General features: G+C 51.5%; 1 protein-coding gene across 7 annotated transcripts in view; it reads right to left on the bottom strand.

The window, feature by feature from the left end:
• Positions 1–2,338: 2,338 nt before the first annotated feature.
• SYT17 (synaptotagmin 17) overlaps positions 2,339–15,447 on the bottom strand; it is a 47,826-nt gene continuing 34,717 nt past the window's right edge. For 6 of the 7 annotated variants that reach the window (XM_066977910.1, XM_066977911.1, XM_048060682.2 and 3 more), the window contains one exon: positions 11,316–12,484. In XM_066977910.1, the coding sequence (XP_066834011.1) occupies positions 12,288–12,484 (197 nt within the window). In that variant the 3' untranslated portion in view covers positions 11,316–12,287. Of the gene's footprint in view, positions 2,614–3,074; positions 3,208–3,444; positions 3,539–3,948; positions 4,115–11,315; positions 12,485–15,447 lie in introns of those variants that run through there. The other variant, XM_066977913.1, reaches the window with a different exon arrangement.

The following is a 15,447-nucleotide window of genomic DNA, read 5'->3' as shown; positions in this document are numbered from 1 at the left end:
TTCCTCAGTTGACTCACTCCGGCTATGCAGCAGCAATAACTAACCAAATAACGGAGAAGGTTTGCTCTCCTGGAGGAAATAAATGGGCTTTGTCTTCTGGAATCTCGCAGGCTGACAAAACATTGAGCGTGTGCCTGCCTCCTGTCCGTCTCATGTCTCAACCAAGAGTTCCTGCTGGGGTGCGAGGTTCCGCATGCACCCGTGACCGAGGAAAGACACAGCCTCCAGCCCAGCGCCAGGACAGCCCAGCGGCACGAGGCATTCCCCACCTCACACCCTGATGCCAGAGGGGTTGATTTTCAGGGCGGATTATGGCACTGAGCCCCGGTCCCTGGTCTTCGGAAGGGCAGAGAAGCAGAGAAGCTGGCTGGAAGGGCCAGCCAGCACGTTGAACATCACAGCCTCCACAGGCCCAGGAGGACACAGTCCTCGGCCTCCTCAGCCTCTGTGATTCCCAGAGCACAGGGGAGCTGGAAAAGCCTGAACAGCACACACTTTCTCCCCATATATATTTTTCCCTTGCCTTCCCTATATATATATTATATATAAATACAAATTTATTTTATATATATAATACATTTTAAAATGTATATCTTTTAAATACATACCAGGGATGATAGCATTACCTCATTTTAGAAACTGGCTCCTACACACGTTCCCACCAACAACCACAGCCTTACCCCCACCAGCTTTCACATTTTCTCTCCAAGCTCCCAGTTTAGCCAAAAGCAGCAGTGACACTGGGGGAAGCTGTGTCAGCCCCATTGCCCTTTACCTCATTGCACCCGATGTAATCACTCTGGAAAGTGTGAGCTTTCAGATGTTATGGGTTTCAGATGGTGACATCAGGGGCGACCAAAGAATTTTATGTAGATGCTTTTAGTCGTCTTCACAAGGGATTTGCCTTGGTTTTGTGTCAAGAGGCCCCTGCCCTGCCTGGGACACCCTGTGGAGAAACTCCTGTACCTCCAGAGAAGCCACCATGCCTTGAAGCTGGTTTTAAAAGGAGAAGGAAATTTGGTTTCTTATTTTATTATTGTGTGGGGAAAGAAATCTCTATCTCTATCTATCTATCTATCTATCTATCTATCTATCTATCTATCTATATGTCCTATTCAAAGGACCTGTGAAAACGATGATGTTTTATATGCCAGTGACAAGTTAATAGGAAGCAATTAGGAGGAATTAATATTACATTTTCTCTTTAACAGCAAAAAGTCGAACCTACCCACAGCCGAAAGGCACAGACATGCCGTTTAGCACGTGTGTGTGTTATATGCATACGCATACACGCAGATATCCCCTTACAGCTCAGCCCAGCTGCTCCAGGCACTTCCCTTCCACCCACACCGAGTTGCTTCACCCTGACTAGGCAGCGCCCAGCCCCAGCCCCAGCCCTTCCCCTTGTCCCCTGCCTCCTGCTCCTCCGCTTCTGCCTGAGGTGCCCTCACAGAGCTGCATGCTCTGAGAGAGAAGAGCATTTTTATTTTTTTATAATTCTCTTTTTATTCTATCATTATTTGTATTTTTTTTCTTTTTATTTCTTATTTTGTTCTTTTTTTTTAATTTAGTCTTTTGTTATTACTATTATTAATTTTTTATTAGTTTATTTGTCTATTCTATCTTTTAATTCTATCTTTTTTATTTTCTCATTTTTTATTTGATAATTTAATCTATCTTCTAATTCTATCTTTATTTTCCTTTATATTGTTTTTCTTTATTATTATTATTATTTAGCTGTTGATTTTATGTTTTAAGGAAACTCAACAGTGCTGCTCTCCCCTCAGGCACCCCGCTGGGCTCCCCCACAGCCCGTTTCACCAAAACCCCACAGATCCCCGCACACATGCAAGAAGCAGGGTGCCAACCCCTAGCAAGCGACTGAAACACAACCACCACCCCCCGATGAGCCTCCCCCATAACGATGCCCCTGCTGGGTGAGAGCACCCCGCCGCCCCCAGCTGGCACACGTCAGCCCCCTGCCACCCTCCTGTCACACACCCAGCCCAAATCGGGTGTTGGTGGCCCAGTGCTGCACACCTGCCCTCGGCCCTGGGGTCTCCAGGTGAGGCAAGGGCCAGGCATGAGGCTTGTCCCAGGGGGACAGGTTGGGGAACCCACTGCTGCCCCCCAGCTCCTGCTCACCACAGAGCCAGAGCCACCTCCATCACTTACTTCAGCAGGGAGAAAATAATGCCCACGACACAAAGGCATTTTGTGTAACTTAACAGAAAACCAACACCTTTTCCCTGCTCGTCTCACATCAGCAGACAAAATCTTTTTTTTTTTTTTTTTCCTAACGGTTTGGTGCATTGATAAAATAACAGATTTCCTCCAACACGGTGCAATAGTTTATTTAAAACCCAACCCCAGGGTTAAATCTGGGTCCTCCTTTGCTCCGCAGCACGCCTCCTGTCACTGCTTCCCTGCGGGGAGGGCTCCGCGGCTCCAGCCTGCGCACGAGGCCTCCTCCATCCCGTGACGTCCCGGCCGGCTCGTCCCCGCTGAGGTGGCACAAAGCCGGGGTGCAGGATCAGTCCAGGGCCAGCGAGGGGATTTTGCAGACGAAGGGGAAGGCTCGGCTGCAGGCGTTGTCATTCCAGGAGCGCAGCGCTGCCCCAAAAACAAGGCGTTAGTGGGGATTGAGGTTCAGGGCCTTCAGGGTTTTGGCTTGTGGCACAGGCAAGGCCTCGCTGTGCTTCAGCAAGTGCTTGTGGTGTGAGTGAGGGAGGGGACACTGGCCAAGGGACAGGTTTTCAGCAGGCCATGTGTGGGAGGGAGAGATGACAAAATTTGACCTTTGACTAAATTTAGGGATTCTCTAAAGTGATGTTCCCCTCCTGCTCTGGAGAGGAGATGGGCTGTAAGCAGAGGGAAAGCATGTGTGTGTGTGTGTGTTTATAAAGAAAACACCCTTCTCTACAAAGAAAAAGAGAAAATAATAATAATAAAGATTTAAAATGCAAATCACCACCCTGCCAGCAGCCTCTCCAGAAAAGCCCGAGCAGCAGCTGGAATTTATTCACATGCAGAGAGCACTCAGCGCGCCCTTGAGCGCCGCGCGCCGCGCTTACCGCTGCTGGCCCGGTACCAGATCTGCACGCAGTCCTCCTCCTCCGGGATGGAGTGGATGCCGTCGTCGGGCTGGCTGCCGTCCCAGTAGTTATAGTCGTAGGAGGAGCCATCCGTCCACTCGAAGTTACCCTCCTGCAGGGCACAGGCAGAGGGAGAAATGTGGCCACTGCAGAGCTGCCAACCCCCAGGCACCCATGGCCACGTGCCCAAGCAGAGATGGGTGCGAGACAGCCCAGGGACATGGGGAGAACTGGCCAAGCAGCACGTTGGGGTTGTGCAGCTGAAAACGTACAGGGAAGTGAAGTTTTACAATAAATTTTGCAGGTGATGCCCAGGACCGCTGCAGGTGCAGAGGCAGGGGCCACTCACCTGCCGCAGGTCGTTGAGCCCTGTCCAGATGTCGGTGGGGATGCCGGGCACACGGCTGTTCACCAGGTCGTACACAAAGACATTTTCTTCCCAGCTGGCAAAACAGCACGAAACACAGCAGTTGAAAGGTTACAGCAGGCAAAGGGTCGTGGACATGCCCCTCATATTCCACCCCCGGGCTGGACAAATGGGCTCCTGTTTTGTGATTGCTGGTGATTTGGTGCTGGGTCTTTGCAAAAGGTGTGTAGGGTGAGGGAGAAGGAGCGTGTATAATCGTATTAGATCTCTACCCCTTTTTCAAGGATAAAAAATGCACTTTGCAGCGAACTTGGGGAATATTATAGCACTACTCCTGCCAGCACTGCTAAAGGCATTTTCTACACCATCTTTGCATGCCCAAGGCATCGGGCCTGTCCCAGTTGTTGCACAGAGGTTGTGCTGCCTCGGTGGCACCGTGCCTGCATCCCTGCTTCCCCAGGAGGAGGACATGCCCGCAGGTCTCACCTGTGAATGGAGGCCAGCTTCGCTGACCTGATGCCGATGGAGAACTCAGCACAGTAGAGGTCGGCTTCAGCCCAGGTTTTGTTGATGGGGAAGTACCGGTAGCAGTGGCCTTCATACTCCGTCCAGAAGAGAGGGCAGGAGTAGGCGTGCACGGGCTCCGGCAGGGCTGGGGCAGAGCAGAGGACATGCAGGTGCTACAGGAGAAGCAGCGCCCAGCCCTGCTCCCCACCAACAAACTAAAGCCACATGCATGGGAAAAAAGCAGATTTTACAGAAGCCAGGCAAAAGGTAGCTAAAACCCAAATAAATTTTGCAATAGCCACAAGTTTCCAAATTTTAGTGTATGCCTAGGAAAATCAGGAGGCTTGCAATGCAAGCCTGTTTGATGTGGCTTCAGGCAGGGGGTGCTTTAAATGGAGGCACTCACTTGTGCTACTGCAGATAAGATAAGGGCTGCTCTCGCCTCCATCAGACAGCACTGGGGCCACCGTGCTAGGACAGAGCTGGCGCTGGGGCTGCAGGGTCGTGGCCATGCACTGCCCTCCTGCTCACACCTCCTATAAGACCAGATCGCATCTCTCCCCCCCAGCAACCACCCTGGCCGCCCCCTTGTCCTGGCCTGGTGGCAGCCGTGCATGTAGGCACGCCTTAGATTTTAGACCAAAAATAGCCCCGTGGAGGCCGCAGGGAGCGGTGCCGCTCTATCTGCCTCCCTGGGAGATAAGAGCTGGGGCCCCACAGAGCCACCACAGCTCTTCAGCAGGACAGGGGAGCTCCCCCAGATGAGGCTATTTTGGGGGTGCAGGAGGCATTTCTGGAGCCTTTGCACAATATAAACACTGCAGCAGTGTTAACGGGTCCCTCTGCCAGCCTCCTCTGAGCAGAAGGGAGGACACAGAGCACACACTACGCCCCGACAAATACTAACACATGAATGGTGCCCAAAATCATGTAGTAAATGGGCTCCTGGTTTTTGAGCCTTGGGGTGTCGCCAGTTCCCCCAGAGATGGCTCCTGCATCCCTGCGGGGTCCTGCCAGAGAAACCATGGTGCTGGGAGCAGGGGTTAGGGCACACCCCGAGTCCTTGGGAGAGGCAGATGCCACCGAGCTACCCAAGCAGGTAACAGATTTAAGCCGAAAGAGGTCAGGGCGCTGCTGAATGGCCTCCTGTGTTGAAGGGCCTGGGGGGAAATCGCTGTGACCGCGGGTCATTGGTGGGCAGAGCGAATCCCTGCCAACAGCCACATTTGATGTAGTAGCAGTGAAGGCAATGTTGGTATGGAGAAAAAGGAGAAATGAGAAGAATTCAAAGCTGAGTGGAGCTGAACTCTTCTCCAGCAGCTCCAAGTGGTAATTACATGTTTCGTCAGCTCTTTGGTACAGGGTCTCTGAGCATTTCCCAAACACCCCTCCTGAGGCTGCTTTAGAGCACACAGCAGAGGACAAGCCACAAAGGCAAAGAGCAGTTTTGTTCCCCTGACATCCGAGGCAGCCCTGCTTCACCCCCCTGCCCAGCTCCGTGCAGGAGCCGTGGCTTTGGGCAGCTTGGAGGGGCTGCAGAGCCTCTGAGGAGTAACCTCAAGGCACGCCTGGTTGGAAACAAGGGGAGAAGCTTGGCAAAGCCAAAGGCAGCTCAGAGGTGGTGTGGGGCTCAGAAACACATCCAGCCAGCCTTTCTCTGGAAAACCCTTGGAACAGCCCTCAGAAGGGCGAATTATTGCTGTTGTGCCAACAGAGCAGAAGGACCAGGAATGCCACAAGCTGATGTGATTTCCTGCGGCATGGCACTGGTCAAGGGCCCCTGTCCCCACCGCCAGCAGCCCGGGGCAGGGGCAGAGGGCCAGATCCAGGAGACGGGGCTGCAGCAGACAGACACGGCCAGCAACTGGCTCTTTTATAGAGGTGTAAAAAGCCCCGACGAACTCTTCACCTCCAGCAGCACAGTGGCAAAATTCACGGGGCTGAGGCCAGCGGCTCCCTGCCTTCCCATGGCACTGTGAATCACAGTGGGCCCCCAGCACCCCCCTCCTTGTCCCAAGCAGCCAAAACCTAGTGTGAGATGGAGACAGTCCTCCTTTGTTATTCTGCGCTGCTTCCCATTAGGTAGCATTAATTTGATGAGCTTCAGCGAACCAGAGGTGCCTGAAGGAATTTAAGGTTAAATATACCAAAAAGGAAAAGAAGGGAGGTCAGCATTTAATTAGCATCCTCTCTGTCGGGTCAGGATCAGAGGCTTTGGCACTCTCTTTGGAGGAGGACTGCTGCTCTTACATTTACAGGCAGCAACAACTGGGGGTGCTGCCCTGATCTGGGAACTGCAGGGGCTATTTTTAGCAGGAAAGCCGTAAGAAATTATATGCATGTGTGTATGAGCATACTCACAGCTCTGTAGGAAAACCTCATAACCTAAGCCAGCAGCTGATAGTGATATTTGATGTAAAAAGAAAGGGGGGAAGCATTGGGGGGGATATTCAGACCAGATTCTCACCTTTAAGTGTCCCAGTAAAACATTGCCCTCAGCAGCATCAGCTCCTCTGGGCTAGAGCTGCACCTGCAGCAAAGCCACCACCCGTGGGACCACGTCCCTGCCATCCCTTTGTCCCCAAATTTCTGGCAGAAAATGAGGGCATGAATCCTTCCGTCCTTCCTTTTCCTGTTTGCAGTGCAGCAGTTTTATGGCCAGGGACGTGTTTAAATGCAGCAGCAGCAAAACGGTTGTCTAAACTTGGCTGAAGATAAGATCTGTGTCAGGCAGATAATACTTACTTACCCAGAAAAGCTGGAAAACAAGAATTTGGGGTCAGAAAAAGAGCTCTGCGCTCTCTGAATTTGTTTTGGTGCCAATACAACTGGACTCTTCCTAGTTAGTGATTTGCTGAAACCCAGCTCAGAGGCACCAGGATCCCCCTAACTGGGAAAACTCCGTGTCAGAGCTGTGTAGAGTCTGACACAGCTCTGGCAGAAAGCTTCACTTCCCCGAGTGGCTGCTTTCCAGCGACAAATTAATGAGGGAGAAAACCCCAGGCAGTCCAGTCCCATCAGCCTTTTTGTCCCGGGATGCTACTGAAGAAGCAAAGCACCGACTGTGCGACTCCCTGCCTCATCAGTGAAGGTGAAGGGCAGGCTTTTCCCTACCAGCTCCACGCCAAGGCTGAGTGCTGCTTCGCCGGCAGCCAGTAGCTTTGAGAGACAAAGTCTGGGGCTAGGACAGGGTCGGTGAGAGATGTCCGTGTAGGGAAGACCCCTGGGGGGATGCAGCTCCACGGAAGTGCTTTGGACAGTGGGTAGGGTCGGTTCAGCAGCTGACGGCTTACCAAAAGCTTGTAGGTGCTAGGAGAGACCTCACTGACGTGCACGGTCTTAAAACCGCGTTCCTGGCACATCCGTAAGCTGATGCTGCCTTCTGACCTCAAAAAGAAAGCTACCCTGCATCTGAGCTGCTGACTGATGGGCAGTCAGAGGGGGGGCTGAGACTGCAGGGCTGGGACCAGGCAGCCCAGGACCCTCCAGGATGGCTCCGGCTGAAGCATGGCTGGGGGTGGGGGGGCACAATGCCACCTGAGGCAGAGCCCACGTCCTCCTTATTGACTTAAACCAAATAATAAGGGGAGTTTGAGGGGCAGGAGCATGTAGCAGGGGCTAAGACAGTGCTACCGTGTGATGCTGATATGCCTCGGGTCACCAAGGGCTTTAGGAGCACGTCCTTAACACTGACACCGTGCTCGTTACTGACGAACAACCCCACCTTCGTGCCATTTGTAACACGGATCTTTCATTAACAGGTAAAAAAGTCTCATGCTCAGTGGCCACATTCAAAACAAGCAGCTCATGGAGGGTTTTTGGTCTCCTTGTGTCTGGGGGATGCAGGGAGCTGGAGGGGAGGGCAGCTACTGCTGGACACGGAGACCATTTAATGACCCAATGGTACCTTACACACACTGAAGTGGGGTTTTTAAGTGCATGTTACAAATGTCCAAGTAAAACTTTAAACAGCTGTTGAAGCACGTTGGAAAAGTGACTTCCCTTCACGCAGAGTGTTTTGCCTTTTAAATGCCCGTAACAAAACCAAGCTGTCTCTACAGATTAAAATCTTCTGCCACATCCATTTGGAGATGCAAGGCTGCCACAGCCGCCCCCCTGCAGCTCGCAGTAACAGATAGGAGTTATCTTGCATTTTTTCTCCTTAATTAGTGCTGGTGAAGATTGGCCAGCTGGGAGGAAACCCATAGCTCCTTTTTCTCACAAAGTCTCTGAACGACACTTAAGGGTCCTTTCCTGCTCTCAGCAGCTGTAAATGTGACGGGGCGCACCGCGCGATGAGCACAGGCTCCCGCTCCCCCCAGCCCCATCAGAAAGTTTGCAGGAAACCAAAGTGACACAGAGCGGCTGCCGCCACGCCGTGCTTCAGGCTTACAACCAGCTTAGGAAAAAGAAATGGGGAATGAGGAGGGGATCTCACATCGGTGACCTTTTTTCAGGGACAGGAGGTGCTCCTCTGGCACCGTGGCACAGCAGCTCGCATCGCTACGGGTGAAAGCCCAGCTGCCTGCACACAAAGCCAGCGGAGAGAGCCTCAGCGTCCAGGGGAGATAGCAGGGCTGCTTGGGGCACCCAAGAGAAGAAGAAAGTTGATTTCGAGGCAAGCCTGAGATTTCTGGAGCGAGACAAACTGCCGAGCCAGCTGCCGCCCCTCCAAGACCCCTAAAACCCCCCTACGAGGCCATCCCCACCCTGCACGGGCGGTGCGGGGTTACATCCCCTCCTGGCGCTTTGCACTCACCTTGGCTGATCTTGATGTTGGTCTGGGGGAAAGCCCCGGCGGCCAGCAGCCCGGCGGCCAGCAGCGCGCACACGGCGCGGCCCCAGCCCATCACCGCGGCACCGGGCGGCTCCGCGGCCGCTGCGGGACGGGGGCGGCTGCGGGCAGGGACCGCCCCGCACCTCCCCGCTGCCGCCCTCCGCCCTCCACGGCCCACGAGCGGGGGGGGAAAGATGCTTTTCGTAGGTCCCCCCCCTACTCCAGAAGCAAGGCTGAGATGCTTTTCGTGGGTTTCTCCACCCCAGGAGCGAGGCGGAGAAGCTTTTTGTGGGTTTCTCCCCCCTAGGATCAAGGAGGAGATGGTTTCCGTGGCTTTTACTTCTTATTTTTAAATCCGTTGCCGCCTCTTCTTGCACCTTCTTTAATTTTTTTTTAGTGATGTCGCAGGAGCAAGCCTGCTCCATTTGCTCACACGCTGCCCGCGCCGTGCTCGTGCAGCCCTGTAACATCAGACAGCCTGCAGCAACAAACAGCGATGGGACGGAGGCTCTTCCACTTCTCCTTTCCATGGGCAAAACCGTATTTGGAAATAAACTTCAGTTTTTAAAAATCTTGTGTCAAGTCCTTCTTTAGGAACAGCACGCAGGTAAGGGGAACAGAATACACACACATGCTATGAAACGCCACAGCCCTGCTCCACTTCCAATTTATGCCTTCAGCCAGCACTGAAGGAGCTGCTTGGGAACACAGTCAGTGCCAGTCCCATTCTTTTCTCATCCACAGATTAACATTTTCAATTTTTTCTGGGACTTGAGTTGGGACGACTCCTGTTTTTACAGGCAGGATTCAAGTAGAAAGAATTTGGGATGACACAAAGTTTTCAGTAAAGTATCCAGGCTTATTCCAGAGACAGCAGCTCACGAGATCCTATATTAGATTTTCTTTGCATTAAATAAAACGTTTTAAGAAAACTCCTTCCCCTTTTCATTTGTAGTTCCATATACTGATCCAAAACTATACTGCTCAAGGAAAAGTCTATTGATACACCAGACTATTACAAATGAAGGAGTTCAGAATTAACATTAGAAGACCATCGCATGCCTTCTCCCTCCTCAGCTGTGCACAATTCCCAGATAAAGCTGTTATTATAGGCAATTATCAGCAAACTGTAGAACAAAACTCTGGTACGTGTTACCTCACTCAAAGTTTCCATCTCCAGTGCTTAAGCAAAGCACACGGTGGGTCTCAAGTTGGCTTCAGGGAAAGCACAAATCTCATGCTGCTGCCCATAGACAACAGGTGAAAGAATAGTGAGGCCAGTGACTGCTGAAACCACCAGCCCTTGCCTGAGCCTTTGCAAGCTGCAGGAACAGGTCAGCATCCTCCAGGGTGTTCACCCAGGGCTCCCTCTGCACCGTGATTTAGCAATGAGATGAGCCGGGAGGAAAGCCAGAGAAGAGAAGGATTTGCTATTGCCCTTGCTGTGGGACAGGAGAGGAATTTCACCTGCAGAATTACCATTAACTCGCAGAGACAGACCAGAACTGAAATCCATCACCCATGGCAGAGAAGCTCGGCAAGGACACCCACGGGCAGCCCAGCGGCAACCACTGTCCCTGCAGCTGGGGCTGCCAACGTGCCAGCTGTGCTGGAGAGCAGCAGGGAGGGATCCAGGCACTGCAGCTGTGCCGTGCGGGTGGGCAGCCAGGGGCTTCCCCAGGTGCAGCACGTGAGTGATGGCATGGCAGAGAGGCCACCAAGGCTCTTTGCCACCCTGTGCCTGGGGACACACAGCGCTCTGCCCTGGAGCTGCTGCAAGATGGCTTCTTGAGGCAGGGAGGCGAGGACATCTCCTGGAGGAAACCACAGGCACCCGAATCATCCCTTCCCTGCTCAAACCCATCATGCCTGCTGCTGAAGAGCTGTTCGACAACATTCAAAGACAGTGGGCGCTCAAATACCAGAAAACAGACACAAGGGCTCACAGCTCCCAAGGGGTTTGGCTCCATCCAATGCCACCCTGCTCACGTGCCGTGAGAAAGATCTCCTTGTGCAGTGTCTCCGTGCTTGCACTTCGTGGCTCCAGCATGGAACTGGGTGCCCCTATTCCCCAGCTGCAGAGCACTGATGTTTGCGTTGGCTGTCAGACAGCTGACGGGCTTCCTTCTCCAAAATGAATATCCAGAAAGTCCTGTGTTGAGCCCTGCTGCCTTGCAGGTGACATCCTTCTGTAGTTTGATTTGTGAATGAGCTGTAAGCAAGATACAGATTTTCATGCAGACACAATGTTGATAAATAAAGCAATTTTAAAACTACATAATAATTTGGGGCCTACTCCTGCAGAGGACAAACCCACAGCCCCGTGCAAACGCACACATTGGACCCCTCTGCTTCAGGTGTATGTACACCGGGTGGGAGCCCTGCCCAGCAGGAGCAAGGCACCGGGCTGGCCATCAGGTCACCAGCTCTGCCCCAGTTTCCCCTAAATAATTCCGGGATCACTGCAGTAAGAAGGGGTGAACTCCAACCTCCCAGCTTTCTTTGTGCCATGGATGTAACTGAGCTCAACACAACGATGAACTCTGCCAACAAGTACCACCTCAGCATGCATGGCACAATTAAATAGATTTTTATTTTCAATAAATATACAGTCTGCATCATACCAGACAATATGCTGTGGAAAAAAAAAGAAAAATGTACAGAAGCAACCAACAGGACAGCCTGACTGCAGCTAAGTTCACGTGGTGACCTCGAAAACTACCTCAGTTAACATACAACACAGAAAGAGCCACTGCAGTCTGTCAGGGAATTAAAATTGTGCATTTTGGGTGTTCTTAACCGCAAAAGTCCCCACAGCAGGTTTCTTTTGCACAACACAGGGAAGTATTGGAAAGTATAAGTGCTACTGGAGACGTTTACTTCGCTATATCGTCACGGTATCTACTTGACACACACAGACTGCTATGGAGAGTGGCAGACCTCACTGCTGACGGTACATCAGACCCGCGTGCACGGGGCTGCGTGTGCCTGGCACGTACTAACAGGAGCTTAATTCTGTTGAAACGAGTACAAGGACAAAACTGGAGCCAGAATCGATTTCACCACAGCTTCTACCATTTAAAAAAACATCCTAGCCTAATTACCACGTTCACCAATGAGAGCACACAGGTACGTATATCTCTGAGAGGACGAGTCATGGATTTGGACCGTAAGGAGAGCGGAGGCAACTCAAAACTCTTCCCCATCTCGGCATGTCCACCGGCACCTCCGCCTGCAGCCCGCCCTGCTCTGGACGATGCTCTCCATCGCTAAAAAACACCGGAGCCGGACGCGGGTAGCAACAGGTCCTGCTGACCAGGCCGCTGGTGGCCCCAGGGGAGCTGCTGGCATGGGACCCGGTGGGACATGGTTGGTGCTGCGGAGGTTTCACTGAGGCCAGTGCAGCCAGGCGGGTACCGGCAGCTGCTTCAGTCCAATAGAGCTGCTGTGGGGTGGGTGTGAGGTTGGGTGTTTTGGTGGTTGGGTTTTTTTTCCCCCACCTCGTCCGCCTGCTTGGTTTGGCTGCCGCTTGTGTCACAGCTCATGTCACCTCCAGGGACGCGGGGGAGACGCGGTCGCACTCCTCCCGGGAGCGCAGGCTGTGCCACTGCTCCACGGCCGTCCGGTGCGCGTTGAGCATCCGGCGCCAGTGGTTGGACTCGGGGGCACCCGTGGAGTATTGGCCGATGACGATCCTCCCGATGAAGTCGTTGCTGCTCTTCACGTTGTGCCCGTACACTGCGGGAAGCAGAAATGGGGACAGGTCAAGGTAAGCGCACCACCCGTCCAGTCTGAGCCCTGCCTGCTTGAGGATGGCCATCTCCTGTGGCTGTGCCACCCCAGCACCACACGGGGAGGCTCCTGTGGCCTCCCCAAGACCAAATCCACACTTAATAGTGAGCATCTCGCCTGCCACACACGGATGGTAGAACACCATAATTTTTGGCATGTAGCTTAGCACCTCAAAATCATTCAAAAGACCTGCTGAGCAGTTTGGAAGCAGTAAGAGAAGCTGTACTACAGATTAAAATACAGCTCAAATAAATAGGGCCCACAAATCCAGGGTGATATTTAGCAAGAACATGGTGAACAATTACACCTTCTAAAGAACAGCCGGAATCTTTGTCCAGGCACACCGGGATGCTGAAACATGCGGAACAGCCTAGACCTGGGTGAATGAACAAGAATCACTCTCTGGAGCATGACATCCTTGTCATCCTTCAAATGCAAACGTTAATGACTCCTTCTAACGATAATCGTATCATTCCCAAATTAAAGACACGAATCACACACACACAGGCTGTCAGCAGGATGTTTATACAGAACCAATTTTCCATAATTATCACTTGTTAAAAGTCCAGGGAAGTAACCAAGGGAGGGATGCAAGCCTAACGCCCCGTCCTTTGTATTAGCCCAGCCTCGCGGAACAAAAGCTTGCAGACAGCCGCAAACTATAATTACGGGTCTGATCCAGGCAAATGCTGCACACTCCTGTTGGACAGGCATAAAAGCACTTTGTGTTTTGAAAAATAAAGCTTCATATCGTTAGAAAGTTGAACCAAAAGTCTGCGAAAGCTGAAGCCAGGATATCCACAGGCATTGGCTAGAATATTAAAGATTAAAAACCTTTCCCATGAAAGAGGGGGAGTTTTAAGAACAAATGTCTGCAGGGACTCCAAAATCCATGCAGGTTTGTGCAGCCAGAGGAGGTTCAAAGGTGGGTGCTGGCACAGAGCCCCTCCAGCACTGCCAAATCCAGGATCCCTCATGGCAGTACCAAATGCGCCCTTCCAGGCAGGTAGGTCACTGTGCAGCAGGCACCTGGCCCCTATTTAGGGGTGCATTTGCTATCATAATATATCCTGTGATTAATTAATATTGCTTTATTATGCCACCTAGCATATCTGCCATCTCCATCCTTATGCAAGTGCTGACTGCAAGCTGCTGTACCAGGATGGGACCTTGCTCTGGGTGACTCAGGTGCTGCCTGCTAGTACAGTCCCAAAACAAAGCCGCACAAGCTTGCATCTCACTTCATGCCTTCTGACAGCTCTGACACATACAGTTTAAGGGCTGAGATGCTCTGCTCATCAAATAACCTGGGGATATTTTTGGCAACAGCACAGATGGTGCTCTTGTGTCCACGGGAGCCATGCGGGCTGCTCTGTGCCACCACGGCATGTCCAGCATCACGGCCAGTCCACTTACTGCTAGCTCAGCTGTCTCTACACCACAATGCTCCTGGCCACACAAGCAAAACCGTCGCATGTCCCCAGCAATTCTCCAAGTTAATGCAATAATAACATTGCATTAAAACTCAGATCATGTTAAAGAGGTACCTCCCCACATTAGGAAGTCCACGTCTGCCCAGATTGCCACCACCAATTATCTCAAGGTGATGCCATCAGCTCTCTGAGTGCATCTGCAAGTGCCAGTGTCCAGAGGACAGCTCTGTGCTCTTTGGAACGGCCACCTTCTGAGGATGTGCTGAGGAACTTTAAGCCGTCCATTCCCAACCAGTTTGCAGCCTGCCAGAGTTAATAATGAGCTCTCCTACAAGGCAATGGATCACAAATGTAGCTAGCATGACTATGCTAAATGACCTGCTATGATTTATTATCCTAGAGAAAACAAGTATTATGATAAAATCACACAGAAGTACCCCCAAATCTTCCCTATTTTTTTCCTTTTTTTTTTCTCCTTCTTTATTTCAAGCATGAAAGAAGATGAAGCTTAATCCTAGGAGATGATACCAAATCAAACTATGAAGTCTTAAAGCCACCAACTACTCAGTTTAAGTTAGCAATGGAAAAGTATCCCAAGCATACTGATTCTTCACAAATAATCCACGTCAGGACTGTAAAATGAGAAGGTGCATTACAGCTCCTCATTTTGGGACAGTTTATTTTACCATTGATCTAAGTATTTTGAATTCTTATAATGTAAAGCACCTCACCAGAAGTGTTACCTGTTAAACAGAGAAAGCTTTTTACATTTCTAATGGAGCTGTTTGAATCCATAGGACTCATCCCCTCATCTCTACTGGAGAATGTGACCTCTAATATCATCCTGTTGGGTAATTAGCATGCTGATTCCTTCAGGGTATTAATGTGCTAATTATACAAGAGTCGTTGCTTCTATCATTAACTGATTTAGATACCACAGAGGTAGACCTACTGCTGAAGAACAGAGGAGATGTTTTTCAAGGCCAAATGCTTATTCACAACACATCTGCGGACCATAAGCAGCAGCACTATATCCCACACAGGTTTACAGACTTGCAGTTTCCCATGGCAGCTTTCCCAAAAGATGACCTGCCATTTGTGTGCCCACAGTCCAGATCCACAAGCCTTTCAAATTCTAGGACATGCCTTTCTTGGAGGTTAATTGCTTTATTCCGCTCTCAAAAAGGCCATTGTTTGCTGAGCAAGTTTGCTTACAGTTCAGATACACGGAGCTCCTGCATGGACCTTACCCAGGAGCAGGTGCTGACAGCACCATCGCAAAAATAAGCCCTTCCCTTTGCCCACACTCAAGAGCACCATTTCCCCTGTTGCTGTCACTGGTTCTTCCAAGAACAGCTCAGAAAGCAGGACTGCAAAAGCCCACAAAGCCAGGTGAGGAAAGCTGAAAGCAGAGCCTGGCTCCGCTGGTCGTGCACGATGCGCAGTGGGCTGGAGCAACCCACTCCCGTTCTTCAC

Source organism: Anser cygnoides, chromosome 15, assembly GCF_040182565.1.
Source record: "Anser cygnoides isolate HZ-2024a breed goose chromosome 15, Taihu_goose_T2T_genome, whole genome shotgun sequence".
Taxonomy (NCBI): Eukaryota; Metazoa; Chordata; class Aves; order Anseriformes; family Anatidae; genus Anser; species Anser cygnoides.
Note: the sequence above shows the minus strand (reverse complement) of the source record. Positions and strands in the feature narration are given on the sequence as shown.